General features: G+C 43.8%; 3 protein-coding genes across 4 annotated transcripts in view; 1 reads left to right on the forward strand and 2 right to left on the reverse strand.

The window, feature by feature from the left end:
- The window catches only part of LOC138103982 (coiled-coil domain-containing protein 134-like), a 46,737-nt gene extending 40,794 nt beyond the window's left edge, over positions 1–5,943 (reverse strand). For both annotated transcript variants that reach the window (XM_069002677.1, XM_069002663.1), the window contains exons 1-5: positions 5,802–5,943; positions 5,427–5,550; positions 3,009–3,059; positions 1,070–1,143; positions 183–288 (exon numbers count right to left, since the gene is read on the reverse strand). In XM_069002677.1, the coding sequence (XP_068858778.1) occupies positions 183–288; positions 1,070–1,143; positions 3,009–3,059; positions 5,427–5,550; positions 5,802–5,915 (469 nt within the window). In that variant the 5' untranslated portion in view covers positions 5,916–5,943. The remainder of the gene's footprint in view (positions 1–182; positions 289–1,069; positions 1,144–3,008; positions 3,060–5,426; positions 5,551–5,801) is intronic.
- A 133-nt stretch (positions 5,944–6,076) lies between these two features.
- SNU13 (small nuclear ribonucleoprotein 13) lies at positions 6,077–7,846 on the forward strand. Its single transcript, XM_069003771.1, has 4 exons — positions 6,077–6,088; positions 6,210–6,326; positions 6,884–7,004; positions 7,584–7,846. Exons 1-4 carry the CDS (start codon positions 6,077–6,079, stop codon positions 7,844–7,846), a joined length of 513 nt encoding a protein of 170 aa, XP_068859872.1.
- A 257-nt stretch (positions 7,847–8,103) lies between these two features.
- XRCC6 (X-ray repair cross complementing 6) lies at positions 8,104–23,220 on the reverse strand. The gene is made up of 12 exons (XM_069002678.1): positions 23,104–23,220; positions 22,885–22,994; positions 22,650–22,788; positions 20,438–20,692; positions 19,391–19,574; positions 17,893–18,079; positions 16,508–16,676; positions 15,210–15,371; positions 14,181–14,310; positions 13,369–13,469; positions 12,119–12,232; positions 8,104–11,348 (listed from the first exon to the last, which is right to left on the reverse strand). The coding sequence occupies exons 1-12, from the start codon at positions 23,192–23,194 to the stop codon at positions 11,152–11,154; spliced, it is 1,839 nt and encodes a 612-aa protein (XP_068858779.1). The 5' UTR covers positions 23,195–23,220; the 3' UTR covers positions 8,104–11,151.
- Positions 23,221–23,428: the final 208 nt, after the last annotated feature.

Here is a 23,428-nt window from a genome sequence, read left to right on the forward strand (position 1 = left end):
GATAACAAGCCTGCTATGAAGGTTCTGACCTGGATCCCAGGAGGCTTGAATGCCGCTCTGACTTCTGGACAGGCTTCTTGTGTGACCTTCATGAATTCGTCTGGGGGACAGGGGAGTGCACGCATGCGTGTGTGTTAGGGCTGTGAATACCACCCTTCAGTGGGACATGACATATTACTCACTGTGCTTTACCACCAGGATCTCAGCAAAGCCTGGGATGGCATCTGCCAGCTTGCCCAAGAGAGCAAATGTGGGCAGGCTGCTTCTCATGGTAGTTGCTTTGCACAGCTGTAGAGGAGACAGAGAAGGAAAATGTTTCACTGGTGAGGACACAGTCCAAAGGCAGAAATGCACCCAAACCACCAAGTTCTCAGTGATGCATAACTTTCCAGAACAGGATCTTTTCCAAAGATCTGTCCTTTTCATCACTTAGGATAAACTACAGGGAAACCCCAAATATCACACCAAGTCTCCAAAATGTCTTTAAATTAATTCAAGGAACTGCTTGTTTGTTGTTCCTTTTCCTCTTTTTCCCTTCCACCTCTTACATGAACACATGAACCAGATTAATTTCTCACCATTTTTGCTACTTCCCATTTTTTTGTACTCCATGGGACCATCATAAACTTAGGAACGAAGAGAATAAGAGCACATGGCACAGGTTGGGAAAGCTCCTTATAAAACTGAACCAGTAAAGTAAGAAAAGAAGTATCTGAGGAAACCACACAGCTTTGTAAGAGTATCATGAAGCCATATGGCTGCAAGGCATCATGAGAACAATATAAAAACTCCATGGTAGGCACTAACACTGCCAACATCACAGCAGGGGAACTTTGCTCTGCAAGGTCAGGTTAGATGGGGCTTGGAGCAACCTGGTCTAGTGGAAGGTGTCTCTGTCCATGCCAGGGGGATTGGAACTAGATGATTTTTAAGGTCCCTTCCAACCCAAACCATTCAATGATTCTGTGACCCCACTGCAGCAGATGCTACATCCCAGACTTGCAGGGCCACTCATTCCTCAATTTCTGAAAGACTGGAAGGAAGGGGAAAAGAATTCATCTTCACTGACCTCCTTCTGACTTTCATTCAAAATGCAGCACAAGTACTTCTCTGACTTCAACTCCACAACAAGCCGCACCAGAACTAGGCAGAAGAAACAGAATCAGTAACACACACACACCAGAGCACTCACAATCCATCTTCCATGGGGCTTTAGCAGATCAGTGAGCAAAGAGCTCAGAAATGAAATGAGCACAGAAGTGCTGAGAGAGCAGGGTAACAGCAGCATTCCCAGCACTATTACTTCTGCTAGCCCAGCTCAAGCTCTCTGAGGCACCATTCCAGCAGTCCTGCTTCAGCTGCACTACAAACCATGCATGGAAATGAACAGCAAGCGACGAACTGAGCCTCAGGACAGCAAGTAAACATAAGGAATCAGGAAGGGAAGAGGAAAAAAACCTAGCTTAAAAGCATAAAAAATTCTGGTAATTGAATAGACCAGGCTTCCTACTGTATGAAAACTGGCCTTTAAAAATGTATCCTTCCAGAGAAGATATCAAAACTGAAACTGCTGAGGATCCTTAGATTCACACTTAGAGCTCCTCCTTCAGCTGCTACTGTCCCTAAGGTAAGTGAAGTCTATCAGCCATTCTTCCCTGCTGCAGTTATCCCATACACCTTACCAGAAAGCAAGGCCTCAGTCACCAGTGTGGTGCTGTTCACCTCCTCAGCCCCAAGTAAGTGCTGTTATTCTTGGCTCACTGAAATTTTAAGAGCTCTGTCGGCTCTGTACTAATAATAGGAATCAGCAAGATATTACATTTGCCAGGCAGTGGCAACATATCACCTGGTGTTTCTCTAACAAAATCACAAGGGAGATGCCTGATGCTGGCAGGCTGCCTGTGCCTCCACACATATACCAGCAGGGCAGTTGCAGGAAGCAAAGTTCCTCTTCCAGTACTTTTAGAACTGGCCACCTGAATGTTCAGCAGATAAAATTTTGGCAATAGTCCCATTACTGAGACACTGCACACAACATTTCTACACAGGATTTGGTAAGGCTGTCTTGGATGTAGCTTGCTGTCATGGCATGACTCATTTGGAAAACCTACACTTTTGATTTGTATCCTAGGAAAGCATTCTAAAAGGAAACACCAGAGACTTCTGGGTTCACCATTTCTTGGTATACCCAAGGCAATACTAGACCTACTTCAGCTACAGATCTATGCATCTCAGCAGAAGCATATCTGAGACAGGCAATTTATAGACAGTTTAATAGCCCTTTCTTGCCCCAAACTCTCAGAACCTTTAAAAGTGTTCAAGGCTTAGGCAACACTAATTTAAAATTGCTCTGCTAGAGAGCATCCATCTCTCAAGACTGGTAACATGACAGAAAGGCTTCTCCCCTTTTCAACCCCATTTCAAGCAAGTGTGTGAAAACTAAAATCCCTCTGGAAGAAGTTTATCATAGCTCCTTTTACCTTTCATGGGTGGACATGAAATGCATCATTGTACTGCTAATATCTCTAGACTCAGCAGAGGTGCCCAAGGTTAACTGGACTGCAGAGATTCCTTTGTCAGCCCTGCAGATGTTTCCTTCAGTTTTCAAATGAGGGACTGCTCACAAAGAGGACTCTATAGCCTGTACAGTTAAATCACAAATACCCTCTACTCCTGAGGAAAAAGCAGTAGATCCCATAGATTTCTATTTGCTTTGACAATTTGCTCAGGTCCAACAATGCCAAAGTTGAGGCACTGTTACCCATCTGATACTAAATTCATGACACACACAGAACCTGTGAGAGAAATGTTAAATATTTAAATGTGCACACACTCCCCTGCCCCCAAATATTGGAGCAGACCACTCATTTCCATTGCATGGATAGAAAATAGATTATCTTCCCCACTGAAGCTGTGTCGAAGCCGAGCATCTCACTATAGGTATCAGACAAGACAGACTGTCCCCGTCACAAACTGCCAGTAATTGAGGTGTGGCATTTGTCTCTCACCTTCAACGAATAGGTTCAGGGCACTGCTGTCTTCCACAGAATGCAACATCCCTAAAAGATAAACCACAACAGGTCATGGAACTCATTCCTGCTTCTGATCATCAGTGCTGCAATTCCTTCTTGTTAAAAAGAACTGAAATTCTTTTCAGAACTGTTTTGTTTTCCCCACTACACGACACCAGCCTGACTTTGTCAGATGAGGGTGGATACTCTCTGGAAGTATTGCAAAAGTTGCCTCCATAAGCAGGACACAGGGACGGACATAAGACACTCCGTTCTCTTGCCATTTTACGTGCTTTGTAATTGGAAGTCAGTGGCTCCACCTATGTCAAGGAATATGTAACTGCTGCCACCACCACATCTCACTGTGTGTATCCAGTTACCCATCTGAAACAACACCCTGGAATGACAGAAGTCAAAACCCAGCTGTGAGTTTTGTCCTTTGTGTCCTCCATTCTTATCAGTTACTATGAACAGCCTTCTCCCTCCACAGCACTGAAAATCCTGAAACCAAATCGGAACACCAGATTCAAATCGTATGGAAACTATTAAATTGAACCTGAAGGCATCACTTCACAAGTTAATTTTACAATGAGAGCATAAGATTGTATATATTAAAATAAATCACTGTCTCACTCTACTACACCCCAGCAGACGAGAAATTCTACCTCCCAGCTCCTTCCAACCTATAGCATCAGGGATATGGTTCAGATCCCCACTGTTGCCACACTGAATCACTCGTTTCAATATATCCAGTCAAACTACCTCCCCTCTGAAGACTCCACGATGTCTCAGAATTTTGACCAACTAAAGCAATGTTATGACAGGTGAAGAAATTACTTATTTCCTGCCTCATCTGCCCAATCCTTAGTAACTCTAGAAAAGATTTGTATACGGCATTAGTGAACATTGCAGTATCAGCTGCATGAAATGCAGGCTTATCTGAAATTCACCACCTCCTCATACATAACACTCCACACTCCACCTCTCTTTCTTCTGGCTGTGCTTATTCCAATATTCTCTTTGCAAAAAACAAATGTATTTTCCTGAATTCACTATTAATACTTCCTCCACAGCACTGCTCAAACTTTTGGGGGGTCCCTCTTACACTCTTGCACCAAATGATCCTTGGTTCATCCGAGCTCTATCAAAAATGAACATGCCCTTGTTTGTAGCCCCAAGCTTAGACTGGGATTCCAACTACTCTAGGAGTTACACCAAGTACAGTAAAACCCAAAGCTGTCCTCAAACCACCCAATCATAAAGAGAATTCTCTTCTCAGAGAATTATTACAGCAGACAAGAGCATTGAAATGCAAGCACAGCATCCCTGTCTTCTGGGTTACTTTGTGTTAGGGTCATACAGTGTAGGGTTGAATTGGCCATAAGCACCACTCCTTCCACTTCTCTGAAGGATTAGGTGTGCACAAAACATTCAAAAAATATTTGTGCTATTAGAAGAACTAAACCTGCATAAAGTTCTGTTTCTAACAAAGCTGCTTCCAAAACATGCACAACACAATTTATGGGCAATCAACTGTTTGAACTATTCAGTGTGTCAAGGCAGGGAAAGGGTCTTTTAAGTTACGTTTCCCCAAAGAACAAGAATTATCTCTGCTGTGCAAATGAGACTGTGGAATTAAAGAAATCTGGTATATTTGCACTTTGAGGGCACTCTTACTCCTATCCTCCACCTTTCCCTTCCTGCCTTACTATTCCTTCATTTAGACCATTATTTCTTATCCATCAACATTTTTAAAGTTTCAAAGACATTTCCCATAGTACTGCTATGCAAACAGAAATCAGTAAGAGATGTTCAAGATCACAGAGACTTACCAGAAAGACACTTTCTGACATGCTGCTGAACACTGTTTTGCTATGAGGCTGACACACCAGAAAGCATAAGGTTCTAGCTGTACAGCAACAGATACTTCTACAAATGTAAAGTGATGGTGTGGAAAAACCCCACTATGCAGATTTGTGTTTTGCACATTCGATATTAAGTCCTGCAACACCTTTTTAGCTCACACTTTGATTTCTGTATGAATCTTCATATAACTCCAGAGGCATGAGACCAGAATGGAGGGCATTCAGAGAGTTATATGCCAGGCACTTCCTATTCTCCAGAAGGACTTCACAGATACATCAAGACACTTTGGAAAATTTCAAGAGCTTTACGAACATGCCAATCCTGCTCCTTGGGGAATGAGGAAATTAATTAACCTGTTCCACATCAGCCACACACAGTTTTCCGCAGGGAGTAATTACACACCTAACAGAACGGTGAAGTATGGAGACAGGAACCTCAATATTCTTTTGCTTTTTTTTTTGCTTCAAATGTGGGGGAGTGTCATATGTATTCAACAAAAGGTAACTGCCTCCTCCCTGCTGCTGCACCAGGCCTCAGCAGAGCTCTTACCAAATAGAGTTCCTATCAAATGCATGCACACCCTCTCGTCTGGTGCCAGCAGCTGGACGACTGACACCGCCTGCCAGGCCAGGGCATCTTGGAGACGGGACAGGACGTGCTTCTTGCGCACCAGCTACGGATCAAACACAGCAGCCCGTTAGGCCTTGGGCCCGAGCTCCGCGCTGCTCCCACCACCCTGAGGGGAAAAGGGCCACCAGGGCCCGGGTGCCGAGGGGACAGGGCTGGCCAAGGGCCACACCGGCCGGGCCCCGGCCCCAAACTGAGCGCAGGAGAGCGGCAGCCCAGCCGGCGGGGGGCCCCGTGGGGGGATGCTCCGCGGCCCAGCCGCACACGGAAAGGGGCAGCGGGGCAGGCGCTGCCCACCGAGGCGCTGCCGTCGCCCAGGGTCTCCACGGCGCAGGCGAGGCAGAGCGGCGGGCGGAGCGGCAGCGCCCAGCGCAGCCCGTGACCGCCGCACGGCCCCGCCGCCGCCGCCATCGGCCGCTGCCCGGGCTGCCGTGCGGCTCCGCCCCGCGCGAGGACGGCGGCTCCGCCCCGGGACCGCCCCCGGGACCGCCTCCCTTCCGGCGGCCGCGGCAGCGCTCCCGCCTCTTCCCTCACAGCGCGCTCGGGCCGACAGCAGCGACCGCGCCGCGGCCATGGTGAGTGGCGTTGGACCCCGGCCTCATCTTCCTCCTCCTCCTTCTCATTTTCCTCCTCCTCTTCTTCCTTCTTCTCCTATTTCTCCTTCTCCTTTTGCTGTCGCTCTTCCTCCGGAGGGCCTTGGGGTAGCGGGAGGCCGCCTCCCGGCTGCGCGGCGGGCAGCACGTGGAGGCCGGGCGGGCGGGCGGGGGTGCGGCCGGCTGCGGGCAAGGAGGCCCGGGGGGCTGGCGGTCCTGGGGACAGCCGGTAACGGGGCACTCGGTGTCTGCGGTCACCCCCGCGCAGCGCCGGGAGCGGACAGGCCGCGGCTCTGCCAGCGCCGGTCGCTAACGCTTCTTGTGAACTCGCTGCTGTGCCACCCCGCTGGTGATGTTAACGTTTATAAACTACTTGTGGTTTGCAGAAATAACCCTGATACGTGCTCTTCTGGGGACTTCAAATTTTTTGTTAGTCTTTTAATATGTGAAGTACTTCATTTTGTGTAGTCTTTGTGGTATAAAACGCCTGAAGACTGCCCCGTAAGTGCACTGCTGCTGGTTTGTAGGATGTCGATGTGTGAGTAGATACACTCTTTACTTTGATGTGAAGCATATCTTTCTTACTTTTCCGTTTTACTTTGATACAAGAAGAATCCTTTTAGGAGTAAAACGCAGTGGTGTTTCTTCTATATGTGCAGAGCAGATGAGACTATAGTGACACAGCTCCAGTAATCAATATATGTGGTGGACATGATGCCTGTGCAGTGTTGATTGGAACAAAGCCTCCTTTGCTCCTATTGTAATATTCTTTACTTTTTCCTTTAGAGTGAGGCAGAAGTGAATCCCAAAGCTTACCCGCTGGCTGATGCACAGCTCACAAAAACACTGCTGGATCTTGTGCAGCAGTCCTGCAACTATAAGCAACTACGCAAGGGAGCCAATGAAGGTGAGACTAGTGTGTTGCAAAGCGTGCTACAACTCATAACAAGGATTTTGTGAGATGCCATGGGTAGAGATTGTCTTTTCTTTGTAGCTGTGAATCACTCATTTTATATAGATCTGGCTATTGCTGGTATGTGTATCCTTTCTCCTCCTTCAAGCCTGCTTAAACAATATTCAGGGACAGAACTAAGCTGTAATCTTTTCAACATTTATATGCAGTTTTTGTAGATTCCCAAATTGTGTTCCTGGTGCACGGTTTGTAATCATGCATGCTTCAGTGGTGTGGCAGTGGGATTACCAGATGCCTAGCCAGTTCAAAACCATACAAGATTTGGTTTTGAGGGTACCTCTGTGCAATCTGCTCAGAGAGTGGCTTCCTTCACAGTTGCTTGGGGCTTCACCTAATCAAACTTGTAAAAAACCCACAATCCCTACGGATAGAAACTCTGTAATCTCTTGGGACCCATGTCCCATGCACCAGATCTCCTTCCCACTGAGGCCACTTTCAACATCTCCTGAAGCTGTTACACATTAGATGTGCTTTCCAGAAAGACCTAGACTGACTCTCCAGTTTCTTTTACAGCCACCAAGACACTGAACAGAGGCATAGCAGAGTTCATTGTAATGGCAGCAGATGCAGAGCCCTTGGAGATCATCCTGCACCTCCCTCTTCTCTGCGAGGACAAGAATGTCCCTTACGTGTTTGTGCGCTCCAAGCAAGCCCTGGGCCGGGCATGCGGCGTTTCCCGGCCTGTCATCGCCTGCTCCATCACCATCAAGGAGGGATCACAGCTAAAGCCTCAGATCCAGTCTGTACAGCAAGCTATAGAAAGACTGTTGGTCTAAGTGCCCATGAGTGTAAATGTGTGTGAAATTAAAAAGTGCAAATTAGGGGAAATTAATGTTTAGCTTCAGTTGAGATGATAGTTTTGATATCAATGTTTCATTTAAAAATGCTACATTTTTGTTTAGTAATAGCTTAATTCTTAGTGTTTCCACCTCCTATCCCCCCCACTTTTCTATTATTCTACTCCAACACATTCATTCTCATTGTATTACTTCTTGAAAAGTGACTGTACAACTGTGTTTCCTGTTTTATGCTTAAAAGAAAAAAAAAACTCCCCCCTTGTCTTCCTGTCTGCCTGCTCAGGGCTTTTTTAACCCACCTGATGGCTTCCTCTGTCTTGCAGTATTTCTGCTAAGCTTCAGCCTCCAGCTGTGTTTCTGAACAGTTTAGGCTACTGAGGAAAAGGTTCCCCATGTTCAGACTGCTGGAGTCATTAAGTGAGGGAACAGCACAGGCCAGGTAAAAGGCAGGCAGCAGCTACTGTGTAGCAGCAGATGGAGCCAAGATCAGCGTGCATAGCACAGCCCTTGTTCTTAAAACCAGACGAGACTTCTGTACAGATGCACAGGGAGCAGAAATCTTACGGCAGTACACAAGGGGAACTCTTGATTATTTTTAAATACTGACTTTTTAAAAAAAAATAAAAATGCTGCAAAGCTAAATAGAATCGTCATTCCCTTGGTGAAGCATTTGCAACTAACTGGAGTGTTTCTGCTTGTAAAGCTAAACTGCTCAGAGGCTGCCTAAAGGCTATTGCAGTGCAGTAAATCATACTCCTTCAGTTTTCTTTGTGTAGACTGTTACCACTGAGGCTGGGCTTCCTAGGGAAGTTAAGTACAAAACACATGGCGCAGAGCAGCCTGTTGTTGCTGACAAGTACCCTACATCTGGCTGTTAATTATAAGAAGTGTCATGCTTTTTAGCTACTGCACTGTAGTCACCTGACTGAAGATGAACCCTCTTAAGTCATGTCCAAGGAAACAGAGAACAGAGGAATCAGAGACTTAATGGCCAAGGAAACAAGAGAAGTAATTTTTCAGATAAATTAACATGTCTCAAGAGAGAATGCTGTATCATCTCATGTTCTGGAAAAGCATGGAGCACCAACAGCAGTCTGGATTAGTGGTGGTTTTATGGACCTAGTTTTAGTTAAATGCATATTGTATAATAAATCCACTACTGCTATGAGCAGAGAAGTCTAAACCCCTGTGTTGGAATATCAAACCTGTTTTCTACTCCAGGACGCCAAAATACTGTGGAAACACCATTAGGTGCAATAGCAGAAGGGAAAATAAATTTCCTGTAATGTTTCCACAGAGGCACTAACTTCATACCTTTAGTAAGTACATCCCAAGCAGATGAAGGCAGCTCATGAAAGACTGAAGACACCATGTTTGTACATTTTTGTAAATGGCTGATACCAGTAATCCTTGCTGAGGTGAACTTGATACAAATACTTCAGAATTCTTTTATTTGTATGAGGTTTAGAAGGGCTCCTGTTCCCTTCTAGTGATGCTGACTGTTGAGCTAGTTGTGTTTAGAACTACAGCTTTGCCAAGGATTTGCCCTATTGTACCAAGACAGCTGATGTAAGAGAAAGCACATGAGCAGAAATAAAGAATACTTGAGCAAGCAATCTTTTTCTGCTTTTTCTGCTCTGAAGCACTCCATTGCCATCCCTTTTAAACTTCTGCCTAATGTGATAGCCTGCTATTAAAATGAACAACAACAAAAAAGAGCCAGGAGGCAGATCTAATAACTTAGAACAAACATGCCACAATCATCCAAAGCCTGGAACATAGTGTGCCTAAGGGTTAGCAAGCCAAGAGAGATATTAACAAGGGTATTTGCAGAATTCAATTCACAGAGTTATGGACAGCATAGTCTCACTATTCCTCTCTTCAAGCCTTGCTAAGACAAGCATTTACAGTAGCTTCTTTGCCCAAGGGCAAAATAAATTGAGTGCTTAGACAAATCTTTATTAGAAATAACTACTGCAGGCTGATTGAAAGTGTAACAGGTAATGTAGCTTCATTACTGCAGAGCTCAATGCAGGCTAGCTGCTCTCCCTGGAGGAGGTGTGGAGGTAGAAGTGAGCAGCATGCTGGCACAGCTAGGACAGTCACAGTGCCACAAGGGTGGTCACAGCTGGCTCCAGTAGGTGTGCCACACTACAGACCGGTCACGGAATAGTTTGTGAGCCACAGAGAGGAATCTGAACACTAAAAACACTACGCAGACCAAAATGGACACCTCAGGTATCCCATGTTTCTACATGACATGTCCTGTCATGTAGAAAGTTGAGAGTTTCACTTAACAATTAGTAATTTCCTAAAGCAAGGACAACAACTATTTATTGGTTTCAGTCATCTTGCACTGCAAGACAGCTGGGGCATGCCAGGGATGGAAGTCTAAAACTCAAAAAAGATCCAGCTGCAGCCTCCATAAGTATGATTAAAAAAGTAAAAATACTGCATGTAGCAAGGCGTCTCTCCACAACTTGCTACTCTTCTATTTTTAAAGCACAGATTTGAGTACAGAAGCCTGCACAATAGTCTGACTCATATTCACTTACAGCGCTGGAAAAGCTCGATGCCACCTCAGTAATTTAACTGGGATAAATGCGTGCAGCCTTCCAGGGAATATGATTTGTTTTCCTTTTTTAAACCAGCTTTTGCTATTACCATTTAGAAATGGAAGACCTGTCTGTGCAGCTTTGTGAAGTGCCAGTTTTTTGCCCAAAGGATTGGATACTGCTTCCCAGTAATGATTTTTTTCTTTTAAGATCTGCTGGTAATATTTAGAACTGTGATGGTGGAGAAGAACCCAATTTGATTACAAATACTGATGCTGGCTGTTTTGGAGAGTAACATACATTTATACCCTCTATTAGCACACAGACTCAGCCTGCTGCTTGAATTCATGTGGTGCCATTAACACAGATCACTGTGTTTTATTACACAGAAGTGAGTTCTGCTGCCTTTATGATGCAGAGACAGCATAGTCAGTGTTGCAAAGGAAGAGGTCCAAAATAACTTTTATTAAGAAACCAGCAAGGCACAACTCCGTCCATGTGCAGTGGGGCACCTGAGTTCACAGAATTTAGTTCTGCCTTTGGTTACTGTCAACTGAATCCAACTTTGCAGAGATGTTTCACAACTAAGAGTAAAAAGTTTTTCCATTGCTAGATAGAGCAACATTTGGTTGCCTTCTCTTTCATAGCAAGATTAAACAGACACAGCACCCACATAAGACAATCAAAATTCTAAGCAGACAGAAGTAAACCAGGGCCTTCCTCTCCAGCTTAGCGCTCACTAAAGTATTCAATTAAAGCATCCATTAATTCCTGCTTCTTGCTTCCACCCCTCAACCCCAAAAACCTACATGCATCCTTCAGGACAGGTACGGTGAGCTTGCCCAGAGTGCCCTTCTGCACATGACTCCACAGCTCATCTTTTGAGACTTCTACTTTGGGCCTCTTCTCAGTTGGACCATCAGAATCTAGAGAGATACATATTTTAGATCACAAAGATTTTTAAAAATAGAAAGACATCACTGTTTCTTATACGTGCCATAGTTAATGGCCATTAGCACATGGTGCTTCGACAGCCACATGCTCACAGACCTAGTTTCCATGTTTTCTTTTAAGAAACAGGTGTCACTACTAAGTCATGCAGTATTTCATTGATGGGAGTGATCTTAACTGAACTATGAAACTTCGTGTTCTGATAAAAGCCTCACCCTCCAAATGAAACTTTTAAGGGATTCTCATTGAGACAGTGGAATGCAACGATTCCACAGGGAGCTCAGCTGACACTCACTTTATGCAGTCTTTCATAGACGCCCAAATCACACATGGACTCCAGCATTACTTACACACTTAGCCCTAAAGATGCCCATCTTGGACTTGCTAAACAGCCCATGCATAAAAGTCTGCTTCCCCACCAACACAAACTGAAAGCATGAATGATTTTACTGCTCTGTCATAAAACAGAAAGTTGCTAAAATTATATATACATATTTCGCAGTCATTTACCCAAGTTACTGCCTATACTTCACTCTGCAGGTTTTCATTCCAGCAACTCTCCAACTGGATACCACAATATTCTCTACTCTCAAAGTATCAATACTGGATATAATACTTCATTGTGGAGATCAGCAAAGAGTTGTTGCACAAGCAGCTTCTTTAAACTATGAGACAAACTGAAAACACAGAAGCTTCTAAACAGAATACAGACATTATGTTTTGTGTCTGCACCACCACTACTTACCTTGTTTACGCTTTCCAGCCTTCCCATCAGGATTGTAGTCAGGGGGATAAACCAGCTGCTTAAACTCGTCCACGAGGTTGCCCAGCCTGTGGCTCATCTGTTCAGACTTTGGCACTGGCAAAAGATAAAGATCTGCCCTCTCAAAAAGTGTGATCACAAGAAAGTCTAAACAAGGCCATCGCTCTTGCCAGATGAACTATCAGCTCACCTGGTGGGAAAAGTACAATGCTCATTCTACAAAACCACTAGTGTATGGAACCACACAGTACTTAACTTTGTAGGATCATGTTAAACATTGACCAAGAAGGGACTCACAAAATAAGAACCAGCCTAGGTATGCCAACTCTGCTCTGAATTGGGAAGTAACACCAGTTCATCAAGCACTCAGCTGTAACTTTGGGGTCTACGACCACCAGAGAGACCCCTTGGGACAGAAGAACCCATGCACAAAGTGGAAGGAACAGATGTTGATGATTTCGGGAAAATGACTATCACATGTATGTTTCTTCTGGGAAAACCTACATAAACAGTTTTTTCTGTACTAGAGATGCATGCTTTTGGTGGAGATATCCCCTCATGCATCCAGCAGCAAAATAAAGAAGAGGCAATGGGCAGAAACTGAGACACAGAAAGAGCCATCTGAACATGAGGAAGAACTTTACTGGGCAGGTGACTGAGCACTGAAACAGGTCGCCCAGAGAGGTTGTAGAGTATCCCTCACTACAGAAATTCAAGAACTACCTGGAACTAACCCTGTGCAATGTGCTGTAAGATAACTCTGCTTGAGCAGAGAGGTTGGATCAGATGACCCACTGTGGTCCCTTCCAACCTGACCCACTCTGTGATTATCCAAGGCACTTAAATACAAATTCTCAAGGTCACTAGGTGGCAGCCTTGTCCCCAGCACAATAATTCTCTTGATTCCGCCCATTTATCAGACTGAAATATTAATGAGACTCTTGAAGAGAGGAATTTCAGAGAAAACATTTGTCACCATAGAAAAAACGTGATTCAATTTTACTTTTGGATGGTAAAGTGAGCAATTTTTTCTTTACCTTAAAAGTGACAGCAATAGAAAATAAGGTTTCAGTATTTCAGAATGGACACATCCAGAACTCTACATAGTGGAACTGCACACAACTGAAATACCTTTTAAAAGACATTTGGGCTTGTAGTAGAACATATTTGACTTATAAGAAAGTCACAAGTCCCCTACCCTGCCTCCCTTCACACCCAGCACTAGTTCTCACTTGTAAGATCCTCAGCTTGTTCTGGTTCCATCATATCCAGCGCCAAAGCCTCCAAATTCCTGAAGTGCTGCTGCAAAACTGGGTTCTCAAAGCTGTCAGTCCTGTCAAGAATCCCCCAAAATGTCAATGCATGCTGCCAAGAAGACAGACAAAATACTTAAGAGCTACGACAAACTTATTTCAGAATAAAACTTCCCTCTTTCCCACACAACAATCCATCGCACCAGAACTGCTTCTCCTCTTTTCAGTTTACTTGCTGAATCACTATCCTGTCATGTATCAACCACGTAATAATGCTGTGTGAGAGTTAGAAAGCTGTATGAGGCAAAAGGAGACAGTGGCATTATACTTTAATAACAGTTATGGTGGCTTCCACATACCTAGAAAAAAAATTTCCCATGAAAGTACTTCATAGCATTTATCCTAGCTATAATGAAAAAAAAAAGGCCTAACTCTTCTTTCTAAAGTGCCCTAATTTAAATGATCTGGGTCTGATTTGCAGTGGAGTGGCAGAACCACAATAAAATGTGATACCTCTGCAACTAATGACAATAGCCCAGAGAACAAGAGCAATTCTACAAAGAACAAAGAACTCCAGAACATGCTACATAAAGCATTGCGGTGCCTGGGTATCCAGAATGATTTAAGAATAAAGTTTGGAAAAAGCTACTGCATAGATAAGCAATTTCTATCAAAATACATCAAAATCTCATCTCAGGAACACCACAGCTGAACAACATGTGCAACAGAGCAAGCAATGGTTGTGCTTTCTTGCCCATGCCACCCTCTGCATCTTATTTATCTCCACCTACCTGTATTTGAACCGCAGCTTCTGAATGATTTCCTTCATTTTGTCTACCTGCTCTTGGCTGGCTGGCACATTTTCTGTAAAATCAACATTACGTTTGTCATCTGCGTAGGGTTGAAAAATCACATGGAAACCTATGCAGAAGAGAGGGAGGAAGACAACGGTTACACAGAAGCCTGGTCTCAAAATAATTGATGCAAAAGACCAAGATGGTTATCATGGAAGTCTGATGACTCCAAGCTAACTACCTGTTCTGTTGTAAACAACAGCAGTCCATAAAACTTCTAAGTGCCTACAGCATGACACTCAATCCTAATCTCAACGTTTGTAACCAACAATGGCTTTGTGAAAGAGATTCAGACTAAATTCATAGCTAAGAGCTGGATACTGGTGACCTGCTTTTTATGCAGGACATCGACTAGTCCACCTTCCCCACTTCTTACTGGGTATGAGCTTGAAAAAGATTTGTTTGAAAACCAAGTTATTGCCCACATTATTCTAAAATACTTTACTTTGTACACAAGCAGTGTTACTTCCCTACTTTACATTCTCCCAGAAGATGTTTTTGCACTTAAAGAGGTGAGAAAATGCAAACAAGCAGGAGTCTGCTCCCTAATCATTCGCCACTCAGCTGAGGTGGCATGAGGCTTATTATGTGAGATTATTTATTTAATATTTTACAACATATTCAAGGATACAACATAATTCAGGAAAAGACATTCTGTCTAGTCTTCAAACAGGAAAAAAAGGCTTTTAATTTCTCTATCAGTTATTTGAATCTGCCAAAAAGAGGTAGGAGGCAGGGAAAACACTGTAGCCAGGTCATACCTGAGCAAGCACTGATGCAACTGGGGCTTTAAAAATAGATTCAACATCAGTTGCTTACATTGACAGAACTGAAGAAAGGGAATGTTGGAATGCATTTTCCCCAGTTTTAAGAGGGGTAGCACTAAGAATATTTTCCCTCAACACAGGACACCATTACACTGACTACATCCAACCATGCAGGGAAAGGTGGCATCTCTTCCCATACCTGGAGGTGCTATCTGCACTTTCTGCTCATCCAGCTCTTCCTCCTGTGGAACCAGGGCCACAAAGCGAGGAGGGACGTTCCGGCGAGCCGTGTATCTGCACAGCATCATCATCTCCCTCTCCAAGCACTTCATTAATAAGGCATTAAATAGAGTTGTACTCCCTGCAAAAGAAAAGAGTAGATTGGTCAGACTGACAGCTTTGCTCCTTTGTTCTGGAATATAACCCTAGATAGCACAGTTTCAAAATCTGTGACTTTTTTGAAATGCTTGCATTATTGTGGAGGTAAAAAGCAAATTTTAGAAGGGAAAACACTCAAAATGGACAATGCTAGCGAGTCTCTCCTGACCAGCAGTTAGAGTTCTGCCAGAAGAAGTGAAATCACTACCATTTGAGCAATGGAAAATTGTGAAATGTTAAATTTTATCTACAAAGTCTGTCTCTGTTTGGTGGGACATTACAGTAGCAGCGTAGGACCTTTTGCGGAAGTAACACACTAGGAATTCAGACTTCAGTACTCTTCTTGAGGCACACAGTTGCTGTGTATTTCACCAGTATGGTAGTCAGGGAAAGACTGATATATAAGTAAAGTGGTTGAGCCAGGAAACTGCAGTTAGAGAAGCAAGCATAAGGGTTCTTCTTTAGTCAAACGCTGCAAAGCATTTGGTCATAACTCAGCCCTCTTTATCCACTGCTAGGCTAAGAAGCTGATGGTGTTTCTTACTATTGCAGCTTAAATATATATTTCTAGATTAATAGACTTATGTATACCCATATAAAAGCAAATATAAGCAGTTCTAAACATCCTCTCCTTCTCTCTTTACAAGCCTGTAAAGTGCTGTTAATTCAACTGTACTTCGTGAGTATCCTGTTTCCACTCCTAGCTGATACGGACTTAAAAACAGCAATTATCTCCACTGGTTTGGGGTTTAGGTTTCTCTTGTTTTGTTGTTGGTTGGTTTTGCTTGGGTTTTTTTAACCATCCTTGCCTTCTTTTCAGGTACTAGGATCCTCCTTTCATGAATGGCTAAAACAAGTGTTTGTGACTATATCTGCATGGTTTAATTAGCTGCTTATCATGATGGATAAACACGAAGCACAATTGACTCTTCTGCTATTGAAGAAAACAAGAAATATCTGCAGCTGAGAGGGGCAATAACAGTTAATTCAGTTCTTAACTTCAGCAAGTTTTTAAGTTAGACAGAGCTTTTACACTCAATGATCCCCACTCAAACACACAATGATCAGCTGGTTACACCAATGCAAGGTGCTAAATCTTCTCTTGCTGTCTTTGCTTACCTCTCACCAGGGACTCCTCAGGATAGATGAACTGGGAGGGCCTGATATGGTGATGCTGTTTTAGCATTGAAAGTGGTTTGAAGCCAATCAGAAACAAACCTGGAGAATCAAACCGTTTTAATTCTTCTGTCTCCTCTTTCTCCAGCACAATCTGTCGGTTTCCGTACATCTAAACCAGGGAAGAGCAGATGATAGGGCTGCCAGCACAAAAATTAATGGGGACCAGAAGGCAGGACAGGGCAGGAAGAGGATGCAATTGCTGTGTTCCACTACTGAAAAGAAGGTTACAGACAAGACAGTGTAAACCCTCATAAGTAGTGCACACCAAAATGGCAAGTGACAGTCTGTGACCATTATCCCAAGGAAAATTCTACCTGAACTTTGGCAAAATGCACTTTTCTAAGAAAATGACTAAGCCCTCATACAGAGAGGCTGTCACATCTCATCTCTGGAGTTCTCAGAGCTGTCCTAAAAAAACCCTGAGTGACCTGATCTGGTTTTGTGAGTCTTGCTTTGGGCCAGGTTGGACCAGACTTTTTCGAGGTCTTGTCCAATTGTAAATCTGCTTCAGCAGATGCATGTCAGATACCTACTTCTGACAGAAAGAGTGACTGAGAAACAATGCTTCTGAAGCACCACTCATGCATCACAAAATCAAAACCATATAATAGCTCAGCTGCTGAAGCTAAGACATCAGGGCTTAATGTTCAGCTTTCTGCTCATCTCCTATACCTCATTTTCATTTCAAGAAACTAATATCCAGTATAAATAAACTTAATATTTCATTTTAAGAAAACAACTTTAAGACCTTTTAACATGGAAGGAGACACAAGTGCACTGTGACAGTATACCTAGGAACTAAATAACCTGTTTTGAAATAAAGTTGGGCCTGATCAGAACATGACACTCAATTTACATCAGCCAAACTATCAAGCAGGAAGGCAAAACAAGAAAAATACATACAAAAAACTCCAAAGGTAACATGCCTTTTGTTTGGGAAACAGCTCCAACTCCCCTGTGATTCATACTTGCATGTTTAACAAAACAGACCAAATCCATCCTTAACGAGTCCAAAGTTGACAGCAGCAGCAGCAATGGCACAGGGTCACACAAGGTCAGGCTCTGACAACCTGGTTCTGCCTTACAGAAAGAAATGACCTGTGTTCCTGACAGCACTTCCCCCAGCAGCTATGCCTTCCCTTGACAATTAGGCCAGGGAAACAATCCACTCTCACCCTGCAGAGCTCACAACATGACCAGGCTGTCCCCAGGGGCATACAGATGCAAATTTTTCTGTATCTCATCTTGAAAGTGCAATACAAACGAAGCAAGGGAATTGGCATCGCAGAGACAGAAAAAAAGCAGGCACATAATCAGTATGTTACCTGAGCCCTTTTAGTGTCACTGGGCAGGAGCAAGCTGCCTGTTTTTCCACTAAACATCCTTGTTTTGGTTTTAACTGGTTCATTAGTTTCTCGATAAAGCTTCACCGGATATGGTTTATAAGCTTTTTGAATAAGGTTGTAAACACCAACAGAAAGCGCCACATCCTTGCTCAGATGCAGATTTAACCTGTGTAAAAAAAGCAGATACAGACTTGAGATTCCTGAAAAATCACTTCTGCAGAAGAAAATCACCTCTTCATGGAAGTTATTTCTTCGGACCTTCTCCTACTCCCACAAAATCACATATCTCTTTGGAAACATACTATCACTTGACTCATAATCTCACTTGCACAAAAATATTTTTGCAATATCAACACTTCTGGTCATAAAAATTATCTAAACACAACTAATTTACCATATTTCTTTTAACTTTTTTCACTGAAGGGTGGCTATGCTCAAAGAGAGCACAGGACAAGTCCACATTTGGGTACCCCAATTATGCTTATTGTAATGTCCATGAATTCTCATAGCTCTTTGTGCAGAAGGCAAAATTCCCCCCTCTGCCAAAAAAAACCCACTAAGACAAACAATACCAAGATGGAAGAAAAAATATAAATCACATGTTAAAGAAAAAATTAGAAGTAAAGGTTTAAAATTAGAGCTAATCTTCAAGTTATGAGAGCAGAACAGTGAGTTACTCCAAATGCCACTTCCTCTCTTTTAAAAGGTATCACTGCTATAGGATTCTTCCTCCCCAGCTATTAGAAAACTTGAGGAACATTCCCCAGGAGCAAGAATGCCAGTGACAACAGCTCAGGTTGGGATACTTTATATATATTTATTGGAAAAAAACACTAGGCCTTGAAGCTCATTCCCTTACTGTGCTTCCACATCATTCTGCTATGAACTCACTCCCTAAAAAAACAACTGTTATGGAGCATGTGGTTCCAAAAATACTTTCTATCTGCTTTGTCAAGATCACTTTAATCTCTCTTAAGTGTCTCTAATCTTTTAGTAGAAGATTAGAAATACCAAGGCTGTGTGATCCCTGCCAAGTGCCTAGACAGACTGGCAACATATCACTATTTAATAGGCCAAAATACCTACCATGCACATTCAGATGATTTTTTTTTACGTTAATATTGGCAAGAAAAGCCTCATTTCAATCAGATTTCACTATAAACTATTTTTCACGTTGCAGATTTTTAGGTAAGTACTTGGCAATTATGTAATTCTTTGACAAATGATCATTTCTAGCCAAGCTCAACACAGGAGATATCACACAGAGGAAAAAAGGGGTCCACTCTGCTCTTCTCATCCACAAATATCCTTGGAAACTACAGAAGAAACACCAGTCTTGGACTAAAGAATTAAGATTGAGGAATGTAAGCACTGATGCTTTTAAAGACCAATTCTTCCAGGAGAGGAAAGTGAGATGCAGTCTGAAAATAACATCAGGTGCCTCCACTGAATGATGTAGGCACAACTAGGCACAAACCTGACTAAAGTCCGTTTCTTTGTCTCCTTTGCTCGTACTTTCTTCATGAGATGTTCCAGTTTCTCTGACTCTTTAGGTTGGATCCCAAGGTCCTCATCCTCTGCTACATTTATAATATCCCTGTAGAACAAAGAGACATCGAACCCTCCAGGCTTCTTCAAGTGCATCAAGTCCAAGATGATGCCTAGAAACAGTGGAAGAGGTAAGAGCAGGATCAGAAACTGCTTTTTTCTTGCATCAGCACGTATCTCAGCGCTCTCAGATTTCTCTATCTACATAAATAATTTAAGTAAGAATAAGCTCTAAATTGTCATCTGCACCAGATGTGAAATTTTCTAGAGAAAGGGGAGATCTAGGGAAAGAGGCAACAGACATTCTTTAACTTCAGTCAAAACAATGCAGAATAGAAAATGTTTCCCCTCTAATTAAGAATCTGGACAGCATTGAGTATGAAATGGCTCTGATAAGTTCCTATAAAACATAATCTTACCTCAGGCATAGAGAGTAGTAACAAGTTCAGAAAACTCCTTTTCCCTTAGTTATAGGGGCTAATGAATTAAGGAAGCCTCACAGCTTCTAGATCTAGGACATCTGCTGAACTCCAAAAACACTGGTTACTTCAGCTACACAGTTGAACTAATGAAGCACTTGCTGTCTACTCTCTGAGCTCAGGCTGATGTCCTTCAGCTAATTCAAAATGGAGCCATTAAAGTAATTTTCCTTTTGTGTTAACTTGTTATTGTTTCCTTCCTGGAAAATGGTACAACAACAAGAAAGAGTTTATTTTCTTGGCCCTCTCATGTCCCCATTTATGATATCAAACTAGAAAGAGATCCTAAAAATAAGTGCTAGTCTGGATACCAGATCAGAAAACAGATTTTCTAATTTAGATTAGATACCAAATTTCTAATTTAGAAACATTCAGAAATATTCCCCAGTTTTGACTATTTTATGCCTTCTTCCATCACAAACTAGCAATGCAGTTAACATCTGCTGCAAAGATACATCACATTTATTCTGCCTGAAATTAAAAGGGAAAATAATGACCTGTGTCTCTCAGATCACCAGCTCTGGTCCTGGCCAGCTTGGCTTTAGCACTGTCATTGGCATGAGGGTCATCCTCATTGGTGAAGAGCATAATCCTTTTGTGGCTCAGCCTGACTCGGACATCACTGAATAGATTCGAGCAGGCCCAGAGCGCTTCACCCAGTGAATAATCAGAGTTGTGGCCAAAGTTCTCCCGGAAAAGCGCTCGTCCTTCATCTCCCCTGTATTGGTCCAGCTCTAGAACACGCTTTGCACCTGGAGGGGCAACAGCATTCACATGCATTAGAAATACTGAAAGAAGTACCACGAGCTCTTCTAGATATGCACCAGGGGTCCCTTGCAGCTGATATCCCCAAGTAATGCTCCCAAGCACCTCTGTGGCAGTGCCTTTCCAACACCTGGCTGAGAAAACTGTCCAGCATGGCCTAACATCTGCGATTTCACAAGCCAGTTACCACTTACAGCACCTGCTATGGCCAGGAGGACACAAAACGCCCTGGCACCAATGTGGGCTCTTTCTGTGGGTGAAGAGAAACAGGAGGGATCAAAGTATTGCAAACCCTCTACACTGAATGCCAAGTGCTCAGCAGCAAAAGCAGCAAACTGCACCTGCTGCAGAGGCACGGCAGACTGCTGCACTACAGAAAGGAGAGCAGCCTAAAATGCATCCTGCATCTCCACACCATGCTGGGAAGGTAGAGAGCTTCTCCTCCTTCCTTGCCCCTCATGTCAAAGAGAATCCACCCAGAGGTGAGATGCAGCCCACAGATCATCACACAGAGCACCGCAACATCCAGGTCAGGTGTCCACAGCCTTGTTGCAGCGCTGAGGATTACTCCAACCCAACTAGGACTCCTTTTCCCACCTGTAACAGCAGGTTCTGTTTTCTCCCGTTACTCTACAATGGGAAACAAGCTTTTATTTTTCAGCCACTGCATTCTGCAGAGCTTCTTCCTCTGTCCTTCACTTAAACTCTACAGCACTTACGAAATCTCATTTGAAAATGTTTTCCTCTCCCTTTACTACTTTATTTTCATCTCCTCATCTGTCCTTTACTTAACAGGGTAACTGTTCATAATGATGTACTCCATAATAATCACCTATAGCATTTCATCCTTCTCCAGAGCACAGTGCTCTCCAGGGGCAGCAAATATACAATTCTGTTCCTTTTGAACAACACCCACCTTTCACCTGTGCTGTTTTTATCAGTGTGGCAAGGCTACTGCTTTTAACATGGGAGAAAGGGCAAGCAGGGAAGGAGGAGGAAAATGGAAGACATGAGGGGCAAGGAAGGAGGAGAAGCTCTCCACCTTCCCAGCATGGTGTGGAGATGCAGGATGCATTTTAGGCTGCTCTCCTGTAACACACTGTCTGCCAGAAAAAGGAGAAGAACCTAAGGCAATCCTGTCAGGTCTCCATTGTAATTAATTCTGAAAACAGGACAAGGCACAGTTCTTTCAGGAGAAGCCCCTGTGTCATTAAACTTGCACCTCTAGTAAAGAAAATTAAATCAAACATCACCAGAGATAAAGGTTGCTGTTAAAAGTTGTAGACAAAATTCCCCCAGAAGTCAGACAACCTGTCACCACTAGTGTGTATTCTTTGCACTCCTCCAAATGCCTTTCCAATTCAGCAACCAGCACTTGTTATCAAGTAGATGCTACGTAATTTTAAGAAAATGAAAGAGCAAAATTCAAGAATTGCAGAACTTATGATGAAAATAAAGAGATGGAACACCCCAAACAGGCTACCATATTGGACCACCTGTTCTAGCTGACGCTGCTTGAGCACGAGGGCTGGACAAGATGACCTCCAAAAATCTCATCCAACCTCAGCCATTCTGTGATATTATCCATCAGCTGGAATTCGTGGTGTCTTAGCATGGACACACACTTTTCTGATGGATATTCAAGAGTTCTGTTGAGATACTCTTTAGTAGCAGGTTTAGCAGACAGCAAGTGAAGTCACCACATTAAAACAGAAGAAAAGACATAGAAAAGGGATCTGAACTAACTATAAGAGAAAAAGCTAAGCTCTTATGAAGTTTCCAAGCTTTCAATTAAAATCTAAATCTATCCCCACTACCAACCATGGATTTCAGTAACAAGAACTTATCTAATAGCTCTCTATATTTAGAGAGATCAGTTACTGACAATGCTATTACACCGATTTCCTCACTCCATCTTTTTACACAACCTTCATACCACTTTACCTGGATTGTCCAGCTCCTGGAGAACATAAATGTGCTTGAAATCTGCCGAGTTCTTGTTGTTTTCTGTACCATAGAACACAACACTTAACAGGTCCCTGTCACTGCTGATAATTTTACTGGTATACACATTCCGGATGCACTGAAAAAAACGCACACGGGCCAAAATTAAAAGAAAATAGTTTTCAGTAAAGGGTGCGAAAGTCTCGCATTTAGCAATTAGTTTATCCATCCTTACCTGGATGGTCATATCGAAAGGAGTCTCTGCGTCCCCGTCGGACTCAAACATGGCCTTGGAGGCATCCACCAAGAAGATGAGGCTGTCCCGGCCCGAAAACCTGTGGTCCGCTACGGAACGGGGGGAAACAGTTTTAGCAGCGGCCCCTCCGCCCGCGGAGCCCCGAGAGCAGGCAGCGGGCCCCGAGCGGCCCTCCGCGAGGGAGTAGGGAGCCCTTACCGACCGCCTCAGCCCCCTCCTCCTCTTCCTGCTGCTGCTCCTCCTCCTCCTCCAACCCGTCGCCCCTGTAGAACGACCCCCACCCCGCCATGGCTGCCGCGGCACCGCCGCCGCACGGCCTGGGGCAGCCCGCGCCGGCCGCACCGCCCGCGCCGGCCAACCCCGCCCACGCTCAGCCAATCCCGCCCACGCTCAGCCAATCCCGCCCACGCTCAGCCAATCCCGCCCACGCTCAGCCAATCCCGCTCACGCTCAGCCAGCCGCCGCTCGCCAGATCGCCCCGCCCCGTAACAACGCGGGCCAATGGCGAGAGCGGGAATGCGCC

This window comes from Aphelocoma coerulescens, chromosome 1A (genome assembly GCF_041296385.1).
Source record: "Aphelocoma coerulescens isolate FSJ_1873_10779 chromosome 1A, UR_Acoe_1.0, whole genome shotgun sequence".
Classification (NCBI taxonomy): Eukaryota; Metazoa; Chordata; class Aves; order Passeriformes; family Corvidae; genus Aphelocoma; species Aphelocoma coerulescens.

Excerpts from the sequence above, each read along its gene's own strand:
- SNU13 (XM_069003771.1), top strand. Across the intron at positions 6,327-6,883 it reads GGCGGTCCTGGGGACAGCCG|AGTGAGGCAGAAGTGAATCC; the intron begins GTAACGGGGCAC and ends TTTTTCCTTTAG. Across the intron at positions 7,005-7,583 it reads ACGCAAGGGAGCCAATGAAG|CCACCAAGACACTGAACAGA; the intron begins GTGAGACTAGTG and ends TTTCTTTTACAG.
- XRCC6 (XM_069002678.1), bottom strand. The coding sequence starts at position 23,194 with ATGGCGGGGTGGGGGTCGTTCTACAGGGGCGACGGGTTGGAGGAGGAG. Across the intron at positions 18,080-19,390 it reads AAGAAACGGACTTTAGTCAG|GTTAAATCTGCATCTGAGCA; the intron begins GTTTGTGCCTAG and ends TTTTTTACACAG. Across the intron at positions 13,470-14,180 it reads AAGCTGCGGTTCAAATACAG|GACTGACAGCTTTGAGAACC; the intron begins GTAGGTGGAGAT and ends GATTCTTGACAG.